This window comes from Nicotiana tomentosiformis, chromosome 3, assembly GCF_000390325.3.
Source record: "Nicotiana tomentosiformis chromosome 3, ASM39032v3, whole genome shotgun sequence".
In the NCBI taxonomy this organism is placed as follows: domain Eukaryota; kingdom Viridiplantae; phylum Streptophyta; class Magnoliopsida; order Solanales; family Solanaceae; genus Nicotiana; species Nicotiana tomentosiformis.
Window position 1 is genome coordinate 31,578,780 of NC_090814.1, and position 20,977 is coordinate 31,599,756.

At 36.6% G+C, this 20,977-nt stretch overlaps 1 protein-coding gene across 1 annotated transcript; it reads left to right on the forward strand.

The window, feature by feature from the left end:
- The first annotated feature begins 4,123 nt into the window (after positions 1 to 4,123).
- LOC104091941 (uncharacterized) lies at positions 4,124 to 15,311 on the forward strand. Its single transcript, XM_070196834.1, has 8 exons — positions 4,124 to 4,559; positions 4,652 to 4,951; positions 10,146 to 10,429; positions 11,456 to 11,584; positions 12,479 to 12,601; positions 12,958 to 13,065; positions 14,420 to 14,598; positions 14,937 to 15,311. Exons 1-8 carry the CDS (start codon positions 4,157 to 4,159, stop codon positions 15,058 to 15,060), a joined length of 1,650 nt encoding a protein of 549 aa, XP_070052935.1. The 5' UTR covers positions 4,124 to 4,156; the 3' UTR covers positions 15,061 to 15,311.
- The last annotated feature ends 5,666 nt before the right edge of the window (positions 15,312 to 20,977 follow it).

Sequence of the window (20,977 nt, forward strand, 5' to 3'; positions counted from 1 at the left end):
GGCTATGTGATAGTACTGTTGGGACCCGCAGAGGTCACGTACTTGTTGAATTATTTGCTAATTATTGTCTTGTACTCAGTCATGGTTTTACTTGCGCATCATATCTCAGTCTCTTCTTGATTCTTGTTGATACACTATGTTATTTTGTTTGGGCTGATCTTTTTGATTTCTGAGAGCCCGAAAGACTGGAGAGGTTGGTAATTGAGTTAGGGCCTGAGTGCCGAGCTGTGAGCTATAGGTATATATATGGATCGGTTTGCACGCTGCAACAAGCCTGATGGCTGTATGTATATGGATCGGGTTGTACGCCGCAACGAGCCTTATGGCTATTTATATATTATGGGATCGAGTTGCACGCCGCATCGATATAGCGCTTAGGCTGAAGGAGCCCCTCCGGAGTCTGCACACCCCTAGTGAGTGCATGTACCTATTGAGTGTGAGTACTGAGGGCTGAGAGCCAAGTGATTGAGCTGTTGTGACGAGTTGAGCGACTGTTGCCCTGAGAAGCTGTACTTGCTTTCTTTTTCATTTGTTGATGCACTTAGTTGCTATCTGTCATTGTCGTGAAATTTTTAAAAGATTCTATATCCGGATTTACCTGCACTTTAACTGTATGAAACTGATTTGATTTGAACTGCCGGATTTGAAAGCATGTCTATTCTTTGCTGGAATTATTAAGAATGAATTGTAATTGTATAGCTCGTCACTACCTTCTCAGTTCCTTATTTATTTCTGTTACTTGCTGAGTTGGTTGTACTCATGCTACACCCTGCACTTCATGTACAGATCCAGGTGTATTTGATCACGGAGGTCGTTGAGTTCGTGCGCGATCGAGTACCAGAGACTACGAGGTAGCTGCCGGCGTCCGCGGACCTTGTCCCTCCTTCTATGTTTTCCTTCTTTTCTGTACTTATACTTAGACACTATTTTATTAGACTGGATATCTAGATGCTCATGACTCAGTGACACCCCGATGTCGGGCTATTTTTTCGCACTTATGCTTTGGGTTTTAGCCCGTTTTTATGAAAGACTCCGGTTATTTTAAATATATAAATTCATTTCTGTTAAATGTTGAAAGTGTTTTGGAGATGTCGGCTTGCCTAGTATCGCGATAGGCGCCATCACGACGGGTTAGCTTTTGGGTCGTGACAACAAAGCACACTTTAAAATATATATTTTGCTCCTAAATTTTATCTTCAAAGTACCTACATATAAAATAAACTCAATTAAGCACAAACATAGTACAATATAGCAATAAAGCGCCAAAATGTAAAATAAGTAACTCACTAAAAATTTATAATTATAGTCAAATATAAGAGATGTTATTATTTAATTATATTATACATTTATATATAAAATAATGTATTAAATTTCAATCTTCCTCATTTTCTTTCGCCCATCTCTCATTCTGACGCCTCTCTCCCCGTAGATTTTCCGGACCTGAATTCTCTATTGGACTAGCACTTGAAGTGTAATTACTTGTTTAGGTTCATATTGATGAATAACATAATTAGTGTTAGACGAGTGTCAGTTTGAGAACTATTAATCATTGGTTATGAAACGGAGGAGGCCTTATTCTGCTTTTGTCGTTTTTGATGTTGGCATCTTGAGGAGTAACAAACTTCAACCAATTATTTGCGTAACAATCAATACTTCTGACATCTCAATCTGCATGGCTATTTAGTTATATTTAAAAAATTTATACCAAGAAAATTGATGGCTATTAAAAATCTCAATTGACAATTCCAGATTGAAACTGAAAGGAGAAGATATAAATAAATTATACACAAATTACATGTCGAGTGTACAAACGATATACAATATATATACAACTAACATATATTGTATACAAGTTATATGCAAGTTGTAAGTGAGTTGTATATGTTTGACCGAACTCTGTATAAAAGAATTTATACACAAGTTACATAAGTTAGACGGGGTATTTTACTTAATAATATAATAATTAAAAAATATAAAATACATTAAAAGTTTAAGAAAATTAAAAAAATTAAAAATATAGTATAATAACCACAAAAAATATACAAACTACATTAAAAGTTTAAAAAAACTAAAATATCTAGCATTTTATTATAAATATAACAATACAATTATGATAAAGTTACTGTGAGATAAACATGAACTATAACGTCTCATTTTTCAGATGATTAACAAATTATAATATTTTATTAAAAGTATTATCAAAATACACAGTTAACCTCTCTAAAAGTTAATAATCAATAAACTATATTAATAAAATATTTCTCCTGATGAGAAAATATAAAATTACTTTCAAATAGAAAAATAATAAAAGTTTGATAATTTTGAGAGATATAGAATTAAGATATAAAGACCTATAATATGTGAAGATGTAAGTTTTGGCTATTAAAATGATATTCAGCCTCACGATATTCTTAATTAGTAAATATGCAATACTATGAGTCATCATTTTGAGTTACTCTCAATCTTCATATTTCTATAGATAAATAAAAGTTTAATCATTCATTGTTAAAGATTTTTCAGGCTAACTGTGCTAATTAGGGTTAAAGAATTTGCATTAGGAATTATTAGGCAAGCCTCGAACGGTAAGCGTTAGGAGTTTTCAGGAACACAGTTAGGCTCTAAGGGCGTAAGCCTCATAGAACTAAGCCCCACCTATGAGCCTCAGGGTATTTTTATAGTGCCCCGCTCCGGAGCAAGTCCCAATAAAGCCTTTTAAAATATTGATATAAGTTGTATGTAAATTATGGAGCTCCTGCGTATAAACTTCCAGCATACTGTGATGGAACTCCAGTACACGAGAAATTTCTGAATAATATACGGGATTATGGAGCTCCTGTATATAAACTTTCAGCATATTATGATGGAACTCCAGCACATTATCAAATTCCAGCATATTATGTTGGAAGCTCATATGTAAAAAATTCGAACTCCAGCATATTATGCTAAAATATTTTCGGATTTTAAGAGTGCTTTTGTTCAGATTTTAACTTTATATGAAGAATAGCTAAAATTTGATTACTTTTAAACTGTGGTTATTTTTCCATTGCCAGTTGTAAATACGACTATTTCTGTTTTTTTGGGGAATTTGCATCCGTACCTTATATTTGTGCCACCTTTTAACATGTATCCTATTTTTAAAAATTATTGATTTGGTAGCCATCTCACAAAAAATCCGTAATAATATGACAATTATACCCCTGACATAAGATATAAAACGATCTTCTCCTCTCCTCTTAACAACTTTATAAAACATCAGAAACTTGTCCAGATTCATCTTCAGAGTCACACTTGCATGAAGTTGTTTCATGTTGAAGCTAAAACTTCATGCTAATATAGCATGGAGTTGTTTCACATTGAAGCTAAAAGTTCATGCTAATGTATGTTGAAGTTATTTATCCTGCAGTCTACAATTTTGCCATGAATTTTATCTGAAACTTCAGTCTAAACATGCTGAAGTTATTATTTAGTTCATTTTCTAAAACTTTAGACTAAACATACTTAAGTTATTTAGTTCACTTGCTAAAACTTCAGACTAAACATGCTTAAGTTATTTAGTTCATTTGCTAAAATTTCAGACTAAACATGCTTAAATTATTTAGTTCATTTGCTAAAACTTCAGACTAAACATGTTTAAGTTATTTAGTTCATTTGCTAAAACTTCAGACTAAACATGCTTAAGTTTTTGTCTTGTAGTATGTAATTTTCTAATGAGTTTTTGCTAATGCATGCTGAAGTTATTCAGTTCATTTGCTAAAATTTCAGACTAAACATGCTGAAATTTTTTAGTTCATTTGCTAAAATTTCAGACTAAACATGCATAAATTTTTGTCTTGTAGTATGTAATTTTCTAAAGAGTTTTTGCTAATGCATGCTTAAGTTATTTAGTTCATTTGCTAAAATTTCATACCAAAACATACTGAAATTTTGTAACGCAGTCTACAGTTTTGTCTTGATTTTTTCCGAAACTTCAGTCTAAACAAACTGAAGTTTTTTTAGTTTATTTGCTAAAACTTCAGCCTAAACATGCTTAAATTTTTGTCCTGCAGTTTGTCAATAGTCTTTTATTAAAGAAGAGATAAATAGTCTTTTTAAAATGCTTTTAACAAAAAAATAGGTACGGATGCAAACGGAATAATAAAACGGGTATAAGTAAAAAATGGGCGACCAAATGGGGCGACCCATGCAATTTTTACGATTTTTTCCCATTTCCCTCACCAATTTGGTCATGGGCTTGTCCATGAGGAAATTGGGCCAATCAGCCCAATATTCTGTGGACCGACGTCTGTTTGATTCAAAAATTCCAAAAGCATCTCCCGCACTCTCTTCTTCAGCTTCCGCCGGCGATTTCCCTCTCACCGTCTCAGACTCGTGGTTAGTTGCACCGAGCAATCGATCGCCGTCGACGGCGAATATGGCCCCACCGAACTCCGCTCGCACAATATCTCAACAAGCCTTCGATGAATTAGTGAAAGAAAATATTGAAGATCTTGGAATGGACCCCACAGAAGCCCTTGAAGACGCCATTCAAACCCTGTCTCTCCAAGGCGTCAATCTCTCCGGTATTTTTAGTTTCAGTAACAGAGCCCCCCCCCCCCCCCCCTCTCCTTTTCTCACTAAATCTTACTTCAGTCTGTTTCATGTTCATTCTCAGGTATTGTGACTAGCATTTCGGGATCTGGGGAGGGAAATCCGGTAATTCAATCACTTGAGAGGCTGAAGGAATTGGATCGTGATTGGAAGCAGGGAGGCGGGGATGAGAGCGACGTAAAGCAAATTATTGAATGGTTAGATAAGTTAAATGATGTGTGTAATGTTGATGGATCAGGAAATGCTGCTATAGCAACTAAGAATGGTGCTGTAGGATTGGTGTGTTCCATATGTTGTAAACTTGGGAGTGGATTCGATCAGAGCCTTGTTTCAGCTCTGAAGACGTTGGCTTCTTTACTTCATGGTATGACACATATTTTAAGTTCATTAATGTTCCTTGAGGGAATGCGTGTTATTTGGAATTTATGCGTATGTATAATGACTTTGATACTTTTCAATTATTTTAAAGAAGAAGAAATAATAGATAATGAGATGCTGGATGTTGTTAATTTACAACATGTATATAGTGTAGTATTGTCCCACATTGGTAGAGGAGTAGTATGTCCTTGTATAGTATAGCTATAAATAAGGACCTCTTGTGTAGTATTATTCATTCATTCAATATATCAATAACATATTTTCTCCCGTGCCTTCTCACATGGTATCAGAGCAATTGTGAGAGACTTATCGCTGTGCATAAATTCCAGCGATTCCGGGAAAGAGAAATCAGTATTTTTTTTAAGGTTGTTTTCTATCTGCTTCATTTCTGTCAGTGTTGTGCAAAATCCAACACTACCACAAGAGTCGTCACTGTCCGGCGACCAAACCCCAGTGAACAACTCCGGCAGAAGCAGCCTCACGCACCACCAGAAGCTCACGCGCGTGAGCTCACGCGCCGGCGCGTACGACCACTTCCGGCCATTTTTTGAAAATCTTCCTTCAGAACAGTTGGGTCGCCTGGTAATTCCGATCCTACCCCTACTGTTTTCATTCCATTCCGACAACTTTGAGTTTTTTCCGGCAGCTACAGTACTATTCCGACAGCTACAGTAGATTCCGGCAGCTACAGTTTTCAGTATTCTGTTTCTGTGTTTCCGTACACTGTTTCAGTGGATTACAGTTGATTCTTTCTCCTATTTGGCAATAATTTGCAACAATGTCTTTGGGATTTGATGCTTTTGGGTCTAGAAACATGAGTTCTGGAAACTCTAGTGTTATTATTACCTCGGAACCTTTAATGGGAGGTTCAAACTACTTAGCTTGGGCTTCATCTGTCGAGTTATGGTGTAGAGGTCAAGGTGTTCAAGATCATCTAATCAAACAGTCTAGCGATGGAGATGAAAAGGCAATAGCACTTTGGGCAAAAATCGATGCTCAGTTATGTAGCATCTTGTGGCGATCTATTGATTCCAAGTTGATGCCCTTGTTTCGTCCATTCCAGACATGTTATTTGGTTTGGGCAAAGGCACGCACCTTATACACTAATGACATATCTCGCTTCTATGATGTGATATCACGGATGACAAACTTAAAGAAGCAGGAATTGGATATGTCTACTTACTTGGGTCAAGTACAGGCAGTCATGGAGGAATTTGAGAAGTTGATGCCAGTTTCGGCTAGTGTGGAAAAACAACAAGAGCTACTTCCTAATGATCTTGATTCAGTACGCGACCAGATTTTGGCTAGTCCGTCTGTCCCGACAGTTGATGAATTATTCTCTCGATTACTCCGCCTTGCTGCAGCACCAAGTCCACCAGTGATCTCATCACAGATACTTGATTCCTCTGTTCTTGCATCCCAGACAATGGATGTTCGGGCATCTCAAACTATGGAGCATAGACGAGGAGGAGGTCGTTTTGGAAGATCTAGACCCAAGTGTTCTTATTGTCACAAACTTGGACACACTCGTGAAATGTGTTATTCCTTACATGGTCGTCCACCCAAAAATGCTTACATTGCTCAGACCGAGACTCCAGGTAACCAAGGATTTTCTTTATCTAAAGAAGAATATAATGAGCTCCTTCAGTATCGAGCAAGTAAGCAGACATCTCCACAAGTAGCCTCAGTTGCTCAGACTGATACTTCTGTTTCTGGTAATTCTTTTGCTTGTGTTTCCCAGTCTAGCACTCTTGGCCCATGGGTCATGGACTCCGGCGCTTCTGATCACATCTCTGGTAATATATCACTTTTGTCAAATATTGTATATTCACAGTCTCTTCCCACTGTTACTTTAGCCAATGGATGTCAAACTAAGGCAAAAGGAGTTGGACAAGCTAATCCCTTGTCTTCTATCACCCTAGATTCCGTTCTTTATGTCCCTGGCTGTCCTTTTAGTCTTGCATCTGTTAGTCGTTTGACTCGTGCCCTCCATTGTGGTATATATTTTATTGACGATTCTTTTATTATGCAGGACCGCAGTACGGGACAGACAATTGGTACAGGGCGTGAATCAGAAGGCCTTTACTACCTTAACTCACTCAGTCCTTCCACAACATGTCTAGTTACAGATCCTCCAGATCTAATCCACAGACGTTTAGGACATCCGAGTTTATCCAAACTTCAGAAGATGGTGCCTAGTTTATCTAGTTTGTCTACATTAGATTGTGAGTCGTGTCAACTTGGGAAAACATACCCGAGCCTCCTTTTCGCGTAGTGTTGAGAGTCATGCAGAGTCTGTCTTCTCCTTAGTTCATTCTGATATATGGGGTCCTAGTAGAGTCAGTTCATCCTTGGGATTTCGTTACTTTGTCAGTTTCATTGATGATTATTCAAGATGTACTTGGCTTTTCTTAATGAAAGATCGTTCTGAGTTATTTTCTATATTCCAGAGTTTCTGTGCTGAAATCAAAAACCAATTTGGTGTTTCTATTCGCATTTTTCGCAGTGATAATGCCTTAGAATATTTATCTTCTCAATTTCAGCAGTTTATGACTTCTAAGGGAATTATTCATCAGACATCTTGTCCTTATACCCCTCAGCAAAATGGGGTTGTTGAGAGAAAGAATAAGCACCTTATTGAGACTGCTCGCACACTTCTAATTGAATCTCGTATTCCGTTGCGTTTTTAGGGCGATGCAGTTCTCACAGCTTGTTATTTGATTAATCGGATGCCTTCATCTCCCATCAAGAATCAGATTCCGCATTCAGTATTATTTCCCCAGTCACCCTTATACTCTCTTCCACCTCGTGTTTTTGGGAGCACGTGTTTTGTTCATAACTTAGCCTCTGGGAAAGATAAGTTAGCTCCCCGTGCTCTCAAGTGTGTCTTCCTTGGTTATTCTCGTGTTCAGAAGGGATATCGTTGTTATTCTCCAGATCTTCGTAGGTACCTTATGTCAGCTGACGTCACATTTTTTGAGTCTAAACCTTTCTTTACCTCTGCTGACCACCATGATATATCTGAGGTCTTACCTATACCGACCTTTGAGGAGTTTACTATAGCTCCTCCTCCACCTTCGACCACAGAGGTTTATATGGAGCAACCGTCTGGTTTTGTTGCTCAGGGGGAGTCTCGTGGCCTTGTATGTCGCTTGCGTCGGTCACTTTATGGTCCAAAGCAGTCTCCTCGTGCCTGGTTTGGTAAGTTCAGCACGGTTATCCAGGAGTTTGGCATGATTCGTAGTGAAGCTGATCACTCTGTGTTTTATCGGCACTCTGCTTCAAGTCTCTGTATTTATCTGGTAGTCTATGTTGATGATATTGTTATTACTGGCAATGATCAGGATGGTATTACCAATCTGAAGCAGCATCTCTTCCAGCACTTCCAAACTAAGGATCTAGGCAGATTGAAGTACTTTCTGGGTATTGAGGTTGCCCAGTCTAGCTCAGGTATTGTTATTTCTCAAAGAAAATATGCTTTAGACATTCTTGAGGAGACGGGGATGATAGGTTGCAGACCTGTTGACACTCCGATGGATCCGAATTCTAAACTTATGCCAGGACAGGGGGAGCCGCTTAGCGATCCTGCAAGCTATAGGCGGCTGGTTGGAAAATTAAATTATCTCACAGTGACTAGACCCGACATTTCCTATCCTGTGAGTGTTGTAAGTCAGTTTATGAATTCTCCCTGTGATAGTCATTGGGATGCAGTTGTCCGCATTATTCGATATATAAAATCGGCTCCAGGCAAAGGGTTACTCTTTGAGGATCGAGGTCATGAGCAGATCATTGGATACTCAGATGCTGATTGGGCAGGATCACCTTCTGATAGATGTTCTACGTCTGGATATTGTGTTTTAGTAGGAGGAAGTTTGGTATCCTGGAAGAGCAAGAAACAAAATATAGTTGCTCGGTCTAGTGCAGAAGCAGAATATCGAGCAATGGCTATGGCAACATGTGAGCTAGTCTGGACCAAACAATTGCTCAAGGAGTTGAAATTTGATGAAATCAGTCGGATGGAACTTGTGTGCGATAATCAAGCTGCCCTTCATATTGCATCAAATCCGGTGTTCCATGAGAGAACTAAACACATTGAGATTGATTGTCACTTCGTCAGAGAAAAGATACTTTCAGGAGAGATTGCTAGAAAGTTTGTGAGGTCAAATGATCAACTTGCAGATATTTTCACCAAGTCTCTCACTGGTCCTCGTATTAGTTATATATGTAACAAGCTCGGTACATATGATTTGTATGCACCGGCTTGAGGGGGAGTGTTAATTTACAGCATGTATATAGTGTAGTATTGTCCCACATTGGTAGAGTAGTAGTATGTCCTTGTATAGTATAGCTATAAATAAGGACCTCTTGTGTAGTATTATTCATTCATTCAATATATCAATAACATATTTTCTCCCGTGCCTTCTCACAGATGTAATACATCTTTTTTTTCAATCACATGCTGTCAGATTTTCAGCACATATACTTGTTTTCTTACTCCACTATTTTATATTGGCCGTGAAACTGAACATCGCAATTCTAGTCCTTGTTCTTGTTAATGAAATGTTTACTTATAGTTTTAGTGTTTTACAATGAATGCTTTTAATTGGGTTAAAATTGTGGATCTTTTTTGTTTCCGTTCAGTTGTTCTTTGTAATTTACTGGAGGCATGCGTCTAGCACAAACAGAAAAAGAAGGTTTTTGAGCTGATATTGCTTTTGAGAAAGCAAATCCTAGTTCCTACTTCTTATCTGAAGCATTAGTCGTTAATACATTATTTGGACGACTAGGACTTGTTTGTTGCAGACCTATCAACATGACAGCATCTATTTACACTTTTTCATGCATCAGTAGCAGGTTTAGAGGATGAAATGATTATGCTTAGTGGGTGTTGTAATATTTTGAAAGTCGTAATGTAGAAATTTCTCAAGTCATAATTTTTAATTTTCATTCGCTTCCCACTTGTGGGATTACATTGGGTGTGTTGTTGTTGTTGTTGTTATAATTTTGATTTGCTTATGAGATGACACATAGACATGTGACTCATACTGCCTAAATATCAGTTCCATACTTGTATAATTATGGTTGAATATTTTGGCAGTTTTTCATGCCCTTATGTCTAAATGGGAAAGTTGATATTATCTGTGGTAAATGTCTAATATGCATAATTGTATCATGTGCAGATCTACAGAGCACTGAAATGTTTAGAGAGAGTAATGGCCCAAAGATGGTTATGAATATCCTAAACAATAGGAAAGAAAACATAAGCATCTTGAACAGTGGATTGTCTGTTGTTTCTGCGGCTGCAACTGGTAATGAGGTCCTCAAGGAGGCATTTATGAACTTGAAAATTGATGAGCTGATTCTTCAATGTTTAAGAGAATATAATAGGGGGGGCATTCCTTATTTATATGACGCTTTACGAGTCTTGCTAACATCTGATGATAATCGTGTTGTGGCCTCTGAAGTAAGTAAACATTTATAGTAGTAGTTGCTATTTCATGCTAATTGCTCATCAGATCCAGAGTTTTGTCACCATAATACAGGTGGAATACTTCACATGGATAGATTTGTGCAACCTATTCTATTCTTTAATAAGTTTGGGATCAAGCTAATTTTTGAAACTGAACAAGATAAATATGATCTGTGACCTGGACCAGTATATGATGAAGTTCCCAAAAGCACCACTTCTGAGTGAGCAGTCTTTCAGGTTGTATCGTTGCATCGGCGCTCACTTCTGACAAAAGCAACTCAGTCATTACCACATGAACTATAGAAAAACTGAAGATTTCTCCCTATTTTATATTTCCAGACAACCTTGATTATATCACCTGAATAAGAGCTGCATTATGCTAGTCGTACATCATATTGTGACAAAATTCTTAGTTTTTTTTTAATATGTAAAGTAAATATACTAAATGTAGAACCAAAAAGGAACTGTGAGGTACGGAGTAAATTGTTAGATTATAAGTTCTTTTGTGGCAAACTAAATGACACATATCGCTCTTCAAAATTTAAGCTTGATCATCTTTGACCAGTTTTCTTTTATTATTTGGTTTTCTTTAAAAGTGAAGATTTGCAGCTTCATCTTTTTATTTATCTCTCAAACCTGTTCAAATTGACTTTCAACAAAACAACTATACATTCATATTTGAGGAGAAAAATATATTTTTAGTGAATCCATTATTGCTGACCCAATGATTGAACTGCAGATCAATGACCCTTGACTCCAGATAAACCAACTATACATTCAAATGGAGGATGCTGTATTAATATGGAACTTGAACTGCTTATCCTAGATCCACTTATTTACTGATTTATGAATGTTCTGGGTTATGAAGATATCAACTGGGGTGGGAGTTGGTTGAATTGGTATGGTAGGCCGACCTTAAGAGAGTATATGGCTTTAACAATCATGATTGAATTTTTTACATTTCTAAGGCTTGCTTTAAACAGTGAGACTTTGTGTAAATGTTATTGTTCTCAACTGTAGGTTTACGGGTACGCCAGAAGGTTTGCCAAAATTGGAATTGTCGAAGTGCTTGTTGGTTCACTTCATGAAGGGATCAAGTCGCCTAGTCTGGTGTCTGCAAGCATTGCTTTGAAGGCTGTTGCTGTTAATGTAAGTACTGAATAATGTAAGAAATATATTTAAGACACAAGGAATATGTTAATTATATACTTTGCATTTTGCATATCAGCATTCTTAAACCCCTTAAACTTAAATCTTCCTTGGATCTGTCATAATACACTATCCCTTTTAGTCATTACACTATTCGTAATGTAGGCCCTCATGTGATTATCTTACAACGCTTGTTGCTGGAATCAATAAACTACTACCTTCAACAATAAAAAAAAGAAATACACTATCCCTTCCATATCTGTGCACTCTCCCTCCCTGTAAGTGATAAGTTGTTGTATGCTAACATAGATCCACGTTAACAGTAGTTAATCAAATTTTCCCTGCAGCATTGTCGTCAACTGACTAACCTCGTTAGATGGGCTTATGAGTCTTTAAAACAGGAGACCGTTTTGTCACTAGTCCGCATGTATTAAAGGTACAGAATAATGTTAACCGATCATTTTCAGGAGCTAGTTGTCAATTTTCCATTTTTATTTTTATTGCTAATTTTCACTTTGATGACTCATCTTGTCTTGGAAGATTGCTACTTTAGTCATAATACACAATGCGTACCTTGACTAGCAGTATTAAGGTATAAATTATCTTATGCAAGGTGCAATAAAAATAAATGAGCTCTGAAGGAAATACTACTATCTTGAGAAAGTGAATATTATTTCAACCCTTAGAAATTTTTTTTTTTTAAAATTAGCAACTGCATATAGCATGTACTCAGCTAGGTGGCAAGGCATTAGTTGTAAGTTCTCTTAGCTGCCGTTGGCTCCACTAATAACAAACTGATGATCATAACATTTTTCCTATAGTCAGGGACTTGTAAGTTTGAGTCAGTTGCTTTGTAGTTCCTAATTGTTAATTCTGTCCTACTTTTGGCTTTAGGATGAAATATGCAGAGCTGTTGCTGATAATGGTGGTATAGATGCAATTCTTCGATGCATAGATGACAGCAGTGAACAGGGTGAAAAAGTTGTAGCCAGAACTTGTTGCTCCTTGTTATCTAAGGTGCAAAGTTGATTATTTATTCAAACATATATGTTTATCTTCCATGAAAATTTGGTAATGTAAGCATGATTCCTTTTGATATGGCAGATTGGCTAATTTTAGCATCTGATTGTGCCTATGTATTGATGTAGCTAGAAGTCCCAATTGTCTCAGAAGTTTTGCTCATAGCATATTTGTACACTTTATATTTAGTTTCTGATATACAAATTGAATTTTTCGTGTTATGTAGATTGAATAGTCTGAATCATGTTTCAAGCTGTGCATGTAACTTCAACTTTCTTTTGGTCCTTATGAACTGATTATCTGCTATTTGTCTTCCTACTTAAAATTAAATTTTAATATATTATAGTGAGCAGTTGGCAGGAAGTGACATAAACAAGAGTTCTATTGTAGAAAAGGGTGGCATGGACAAGCTTATTAAACTTGCAACAAGATTTTCTGATGATCCGTCTATGCTACAAGAGGTAATACCATTAGCTGTTACATAAATTTTCTCCAAATCACTATTCTCTAGAAAAGGGTGGCATGGAGAGTTATGGCTGGATATCAAAGACCTCCATCAATTGACTGATTGAGTCATTGTTAAGAGAACCCAGTGTTGTGAAGAGCGTGAAGCGAGAAAAAGCGACAACCCCCTTTTCGCTTAAAGCGAGAAGCAAAACGCTCGCTTTTTTGAAGTGAAGCGGATAACTAAAAGAACAACTAAATAACACATAAGAAAGGCAATAAGAACTAAGAATAAATGATATAAAAATAAGAAGGGCAGTATACCATTCCAGTAAAAAATGGGCAGCATTTCAAACGAAAAAACAGTGCAAGAAAATGAAGAAGAGGAAGAGGAGAAGAATGAGAAAGAAGAACTGAAGGGAAAAAAAAAATTCGCCAGCATTTCACTGCTATTTGGACGCTGAAACAGTGAAAGAAAAAGAAAAAGAAGAGGAAGAAGGAAGAAGAAAGCACATACCTGGACCAAACTTGATGATCTTGAAGTTGAAAAGTGTAGAAAACTTGAACCCCTAGTCGCCTCTTTCTTTCTCTGTTGCAGCTGGTCGATATGTTATAAAAAAAGAATATCTTTTTTAATTAAATAGGCTGGCAGCCCTTTAAAACAGAGAAGCGCACGCTTCTTACGCATCGCTTCGCATCGTTCTTCTCGCTTTTTAGTGGGAAGCGAGCGCTTTTGAATACCTGCTACGCTTCAGATAGCAGAAGCGCTCGATGGGTCGCCTCGCCTCGCTTCTCGCTTTTAGCGAGGAAGCGCCCGCTTTTCACAACACTGAGAGAACCCCCTTTGTTTTGGATAAAAAGAACCCCTTTTTATTATATGATGACTTCAAAGAATCACCTAAGAAGAACAAATATATATATATATATATATATATATATATATTTTTTTTTTTCCTTCTTTTGTATCTCTTTCTGTGGATGAAAGAGTACCAGGAAAGGGGAATATCTTGTATGGAAGCTACTGCAATTTTTGGAACCCGTCGCCCAATAATGATAATCTACAACAATTGAGGGAAAGCCGGTTAGTGCAACACTTCGTCACATTTTTCTTCCGGTCATACCCTTCCAACCACCTTGTTAGTTAGAAACTTCAGAAGGTTAAAAATGCAACCATACGAGTAGTTATTTCTTTTTAGTTTCACTCTCTGATACTATATTTTATATATATAATAAATTACACACAAGTTTTCCCCTTAGTGACTGGTGGTGGAAAATGTTGATGCGGTGATGGTTATACGTGAAAACAGGACTATCTGCATGCACACAATTTAGTCACCATAACACCTCTTTGATGCTCTTTCCATTTTCCAGGTCATGTCTATGATTACCGTACTGTCCTTGAGGTCTCCAAATAATGCTGCCCGTGCAGTTGAAGCTGGAGCTGGTGATACTGTTATCCAAGCTATGCAGAGGTTTCCAGAATCAGACCAACTGCTAAAAAGCTGTTGTTTCATGATTCGAAATCTTGTGGTTAGGAATCCAGAAAACAGGCAAGTGCCCACTAGACTTTTTTTTTTTTTCTTTCTGCTGATATGTTAAGGATTTGATGTGCCAGTTTGTAAGGGTAGACGGCCAGAAAAAACTTTCCGCACCTGGCATCTGTAGCAAACCTATAATGCATTATATATATCTTTTACTCAAACTTTAATCACTTAATCCTGATTAGTTTATATATATTCTCACCTTAATGTCACCACATCATGGTAAACTTATGTGGTTTGGTGCAAACATTGGGTGCTGGTAAGTTTTTGTCAGCCAGTTTCCTAGGAAATAAGTAGTTTTGACATTGTGAAGCTCCTTGATGAAATTACTTCATGTTTTTTTTCAGAACTATTTTGCTTGGTAATGGCATTGAGAAGCTCATCAGAAAGGCTAAGATGAATCACAAGAGCTGTAAGAATGCTGCAACTGATGCACTTAGGGATCTTGGACTAGATAACTATAACTTGTAATCCACCAGTAGTCCAAGCTAAGTTTTTGTTGTCCACACCCCCCCCCCCCCCCCTCAAGAACCCCGCTCACAGTCCCTCACCAACTCTCTAGGCCTGTAAAAGGGGGAAGACCATGCTGTTTATTTTTAATAGCTTCGCTTGATCAATGCACTTCCAGATACTCGAATACTTACAGTCTATCAATTGAAAGAGTATGTTATGCTTAAAAGATGTATGATTTTATAATTTAATGATTTTGGTTTTGATTATAACTCGAATATCTTCCATATCATAGTCAAGTGTACAAGTGTAGCTTTTAATTTAAATTCTAAGAAACACAGTTTACTAGTACATCCTTATGGCTAATAGTCAAAGTGGACCGCAGCCCGCAGGTAAAAATATTCAACAGTAATTTCACTTACAGATAAATATTTGACTTTACTACTCCATAGTAGTCAATAAGAAATGTGAAAGAACTGATTACATTAATCACCGTAACAATTATTAAGAATGTTTGTAATACGAAAGTACTTGTTAGGAAGTTCTTCAAGTTTGAGTAGACAGAAATTAGGAAATATCAAGGATACAACAGTAGTACTTAATTTTGAAGGCAAAGCGGTTCAAAAATATGGTGACAGAAGAAATGAGCTAGATGTTATAAAATAATGACGGTAAAGTAAATAAACTAAAGATAAGTGTTGAGAGAAGTTGATATATTATTCAACTTTAAATTGATGTACATAATGAACTGAAATCTCATCTATTTATAGAAGAAAGGAAGCAGCTGCGAGACTTTTCAGGAAGCAGCTGCGGGGCTTTTCTTGAGCTGCTTGTAAGTTGTCTGCATGAGCTGCTCGTAACCTGCCAGTTTAATAAGAAGTTGTTGTTGCTCGCAACCTGCCAGTTTAATAAGAAGTTGTTGCAAGTCATTTCATTGAGTTGCTTGCAACCTGCCTGCATCAGCTGCTTGTAGATAAATTTCAATGGAGTACTAAATGGATAATCTTCTTCGAGAAGATTATCTATAGCGTGATAATAAATGGACATCCACAATATAATATTTTCATAACACTTCCCCTTAGATGTTCATTAAAAGATAATGTTCCTCGTTAAAACCTTATTAGGAAAAATCTAGTGAAAAAAATCCTAGTGAAGGAAAAAGAGTACACATATTTAGTAATACGCATTTCTAACTGCCTCATTAAAACCTTACAAGAAAAACCCCATGGGAAAAATCTTAGTAAGGGAAAAAGAGTACAACGCGTATTTCACTCCCCTTGATAAAAACTGTGTTTCGAATATTTGAGTTTTCACATTCCAATCTTGTAACCATCTTCTCAAAAGTTGAAGTTGGCAAAGATTTAGTGAATAAATCTTCCAGATTTTCACTTGAACGGATTTGTTGTACATCAATGTCGCCATTTTTCTGAAGATCATGTGTGTAGAATAATTTTGGTAAAATATGCTTCATTCTATCTCCTTTTATAAATCCTCCCTTCAATTGGGCTATGCATGAAACATTGTCTTCGTATAAAATTGTAGGTCTTCTGTCACATTCCAAACCACATTTTTCTTGAATGAAATGAATCACTGATCTCAACCATACGCATTCCCTACTTGCTTCATGAATAACTATTATCTCAGCATGATTTGAAGAAGTAGCAAGACTAGATTGCTTTGTGGAGCGCCATGATATGACAGTATGAAACACGTACCCGGTTTGAGATCGAGCTTTATGGGGATCAGATAAATAACTTGCATCTGCATAACCAACAAGATTTGCACTACCTTTGTTAGCATAAAACAAACCCATATCAAGAGTTCCCTTTAAATATCGCAATATATGCTTAATCCTGTTCCAATGTCTCCGTGTAGGAGAAGCGCTATATCTTGCTAGTAAATTAATAGAAAATGCTATATTAGGCCTGTAGCATTAGCAAGACACATAAGTGCACAAATTGCACTGAGATGGGGTATTTCAGGACCAAGGAGTTCCTCATCCTCTTCTGGAGATCGTCAAGTGATCGAACAACCATTGGTGTACTCAATGGGTGCGCTTTGTCTATTTAAAAGCATTTTAAGACCCTTTCTGTATAGGCAGATTGATGGATAAAGATCCCGTCTGCTAAATGTTCAATTTGCAGACCAAGACAAAGTTTTGTCTTTCCAAGATCTTTCATCTCAAATTCTTTCTTAAGATATTCAGTTGCCTTTTGGAGCTCTTCTGGAGTTCCAACAAGATTTATGTCATCAACATAAACAGCAAGTATAACAAATTCTGATGCCATTTTTTTAATAAAAATACATGGACAAAATCATTTATGTAACCTTCTTTTAGCAAATATTCACTGAGGCGATTATATCACATGCGCCCAGATTGCTTTAAACCGTACAAAGATCTTTGTAATCTGGTTAAATACATTTCCCGAGATTTTGAATTTGCTTCAAGCATTTTAAATCCTTCAGGGATTTTCATGTAAATTTTATTATCAAGTGAACCGGACATATAAGCTGTAACTACATCCATTAGATGTATTTCAAGCTTTTCATGTAGGGCTAAACTGATGAGATATCGAAATGTTATGGCATCCATAACAGGTGAATATGTTTCATCAAAATCGACTCAAGGTCGTTATGAGAATCACTGTGCGACAAGGCGAGCCTTGTATCTTTTAATTTTATTTTTACCATTCCTTTTCGCACAAAAACCCACTTATGACCAACTGGTTTTATACCGACAGGTGTTTGGACTACTGGTCCAAAGACCTCACTTTTATCAAGTGAGTTCAATTATGATTAAATTGCCTCTTGCCATTTTGGCCAATCATATTTTTGTCGACATTCTTCGACAGATCGGGGTTCAAGATCCTCACTATCTTGCATAATGTTAAGTGCAACATTATATGCAAAAACATTATCTACCACTATTTCAGATCGATTTAAATTAATCCCATCACTAGTAGAACTTATTAAAATTTCCTCGCTCACTTGAATCTCGGGTTCATTTATTTCTTCAAGAATCTCAGAACTAATCAGATCTTGGGTCTCTTCGGGATATCCCTTTATAATATAATTTTGATAATTTATCGATTTTCTTATCCTAGGATTTCTATCTTTAGAACCCAAAGGCCTACCACGCTTCAAGCGTGTTTTTGGTTCACTAGCTCTCACGCTAGTAGTGGGTCCCGCTGGGATATCAATTCGGATAAGCACATTCTCTGCAGGGATATATGACTTAGTTATCCTTTTCAAATCAGTAAATACGTCTGGCATTTGATTTGCTATATTCTATAAATGGATGATCTTCTGGACCTCCTGATTACATATAGGGGTACGTGGATCAAAATGAGATAATGATGAAACTTTCCATAGAATTTCTCTTTCGATTTTCTTTTTCTCTCTCCCTAATTGTGAAAAATTTATTTCATCAAATAGACAATCTGCAAATCAAGCAATAAATAAATCTCCCGTCAATGGTTCAAGATAGCGAATAATAGTGGGTGATTCAACCCCAACATATATTCCTAACCTTCTCTGGGGGCCCATCTTACCGCATTGCGGTGGTGCTACTGGTACATATACAACATATCCAAAAATTCATAGATGAGTAATATTTAGTTCATGACCAAAAACTAATTGTGGAGGAGAATCTTTATTATAATGTGTCGGTCTGAGACGAATAAGTGATGCTGCATGCAAAATAGCATGGCACCAAACAGTAGTGAGCAATTTTGTTTTCATAAGTAGTGTTCTTGATATCAATTGCAGACGTTTAATAAATGACTCTACAAGGCCATTTTGAGTATGAACATAAGCTACAGGATGTTCAACTGTTGTTTATCCCAAATGATAGACAATAATCATCAAAAGCTTGAGATGAGAATTCTCCAGTATTATCAAGGCGAATAGCCTTTATAGGATAATCTGGGAATTGTGCCCTTAATCGAATTATTTGAGCTAATAGCTTTGCAAACATTAGGTTGCGAGATGATAGTAGGAACACATGAGATCATCTTAAAGATGCACCTATTAGGACCATAAAATATCTAAACAACCCACTTGGTGGGTGAATAAGTCCACATATATCCCCATGTATATGCTCTAAAAAGGCAGGGGATTCCATGCCAACCTTCCTTGGTGATGGTCTAGTGTTCATTTTTCCCTGATAACAAGCATCACAAGAAAATTTATCATTTGTAAGAATCTTCAGGTTCTTTAATGGATGCCCACTCGAATTTTCAATAATTTGCCTCATCATTATTGATCCAGGATGGCCCAAGCGGCCATGCCAAAGCACAAAAGTATTTGAATCAGTAAACTTCTGATTTATGATAGAGTATGCTTCAACTGTACTGATCTTTGAATAGTATAAGCCAGAAGATAAAGTTGGTAACTTTTCTACAATGCACTTCTGGCCAGAAACATTCTTTGTAATGCAAAGATATTCCACATTCATTTCATCTATCGTTTCAACATGATACCCATTTCGGCGGATATCTATAAAATTCAACAAGTTTCTTCGGGACTTGGAGGAGAACAATGCATTGTCTATAATATATTTTGTTCCCTTAGACAGAAATATAGTGGCTCTTCCGGAGCCTTCAATCAAACTTATATTTACCAAAAATTGTGGAAACATTTGCTTTTTCCCTATGCAAATATGAAAAGTATTTCTGATTTTTGAATATGGCATGAGTTGTTCTACTATCAATTATACAAATATCTTCATGATTGGTCTTTGATCCAAACATAATTTGAGCATTATCCATATTCTTCAAAATGACATAAACAAAATATATTATAATAAACATCATTATCAAAGCATAGCTTTTATTTATGTACAACAATTACATAACCGTACTATCTACTACAAACAATAAAAATTAAAATATTTATATTTCTACAGATTCATTACCGATCACATGACTTGTTTCTCCTTCTGGGAGTGCAAAGTAATCAGCTACATCCAAATGCATGAAGTTTAAATTATCTTCAGAAATAAAATTTGCTTCAGCATTTTTCTCTGTCTTTTTTAGGGAGTCTTGATAAAGCTCAAGCAGGTGCTTTGGCGTACGACGGGTACGTGACCAGTTCCCTTTTCCTCCACATCTATAGCATGCATTTTATGCATTTGTTGCTTGCACCGCTTCATGCTTTTATTCCTTCCTTTTTCACTGCTGGTGGTGAGGAGGGTTCTTTGGTGCATTATTATTACCATGATTAGAGTTTCTTCCCCGACCACGGTCATGACCACGACTGGGGCCACAACCTCTTCCACGCTTATCTTGGTGGAAATTCGTCTCATTCACTTCAAGGAATGGTCAAGAACAATAGGTCGACTTTTATGGTTTTTCATTAATTGCCCATTATGTTGCTCAGCCACAAGAAGATGTGAAATAAATTCAGAATAATTTTTGAATCCCATCTCTCGATATTGCTGCTGCAGGAGCATATCTGAGGCATGAAAAGTCGTGAAAGTTTTCTCCAACATATCATGATCAGTAATATTATCACTACATAATTTCAATTGAGAAATAATTCTGAATATAGCAGAATTATACTCACTAATAGATTTAAAATCTTATATCCTTAAATTAGTCCAGTCATAATGTGCATGTGGAAGAACGACCATCTTCATGTGGTCATATCTATCTTTCAAATTATTTCACAGTATAACTGGATCTTTAACAGTGAGATATTCCATTTTCAAGCCTTCATCAAGGTGATGGCGTAGGAATATCATTGCTTTGGTACGGTCTTGGTTTGATGCTTGATTTTTATCCTTGATGGTGTCTGCAAGACCCATCGCATCAAGATGAATTTCAGCATCACGCACCCAAGACATGTAGCTTTTGCCCGATATATCCAGAGCTACAAATTTAAGTTTAGAAAGATTTGACATTACTTAGAAAAAGAAAGTTTGTACCTCTAGTACTTT

Bases quoted from the DNA above. Each gene is read 5' to 3' on its own strand.
- LOC104091941 (XM_070196834.1), top strand. From the start codon at position 4,157: ATGGGCGACCAAATGGGGCGACCCATGCAATTTTTACGATTTTTTCCC. The intron at 4,560-4,651 runs GTATTTTTAGTT...GTTCATTCTCAG, and splicing joins CCAAGGCGTCAATCTCTCCG to GTATTGTGACTAGCATTTCG. The intron at 12,602-12,957 runs GTGCAAAGTTGA...TATAGTGAGCAG, and splicing joins GTTGCTCCTTGTTATCTAAG to TTGGCAGGAAGTGACATAAA.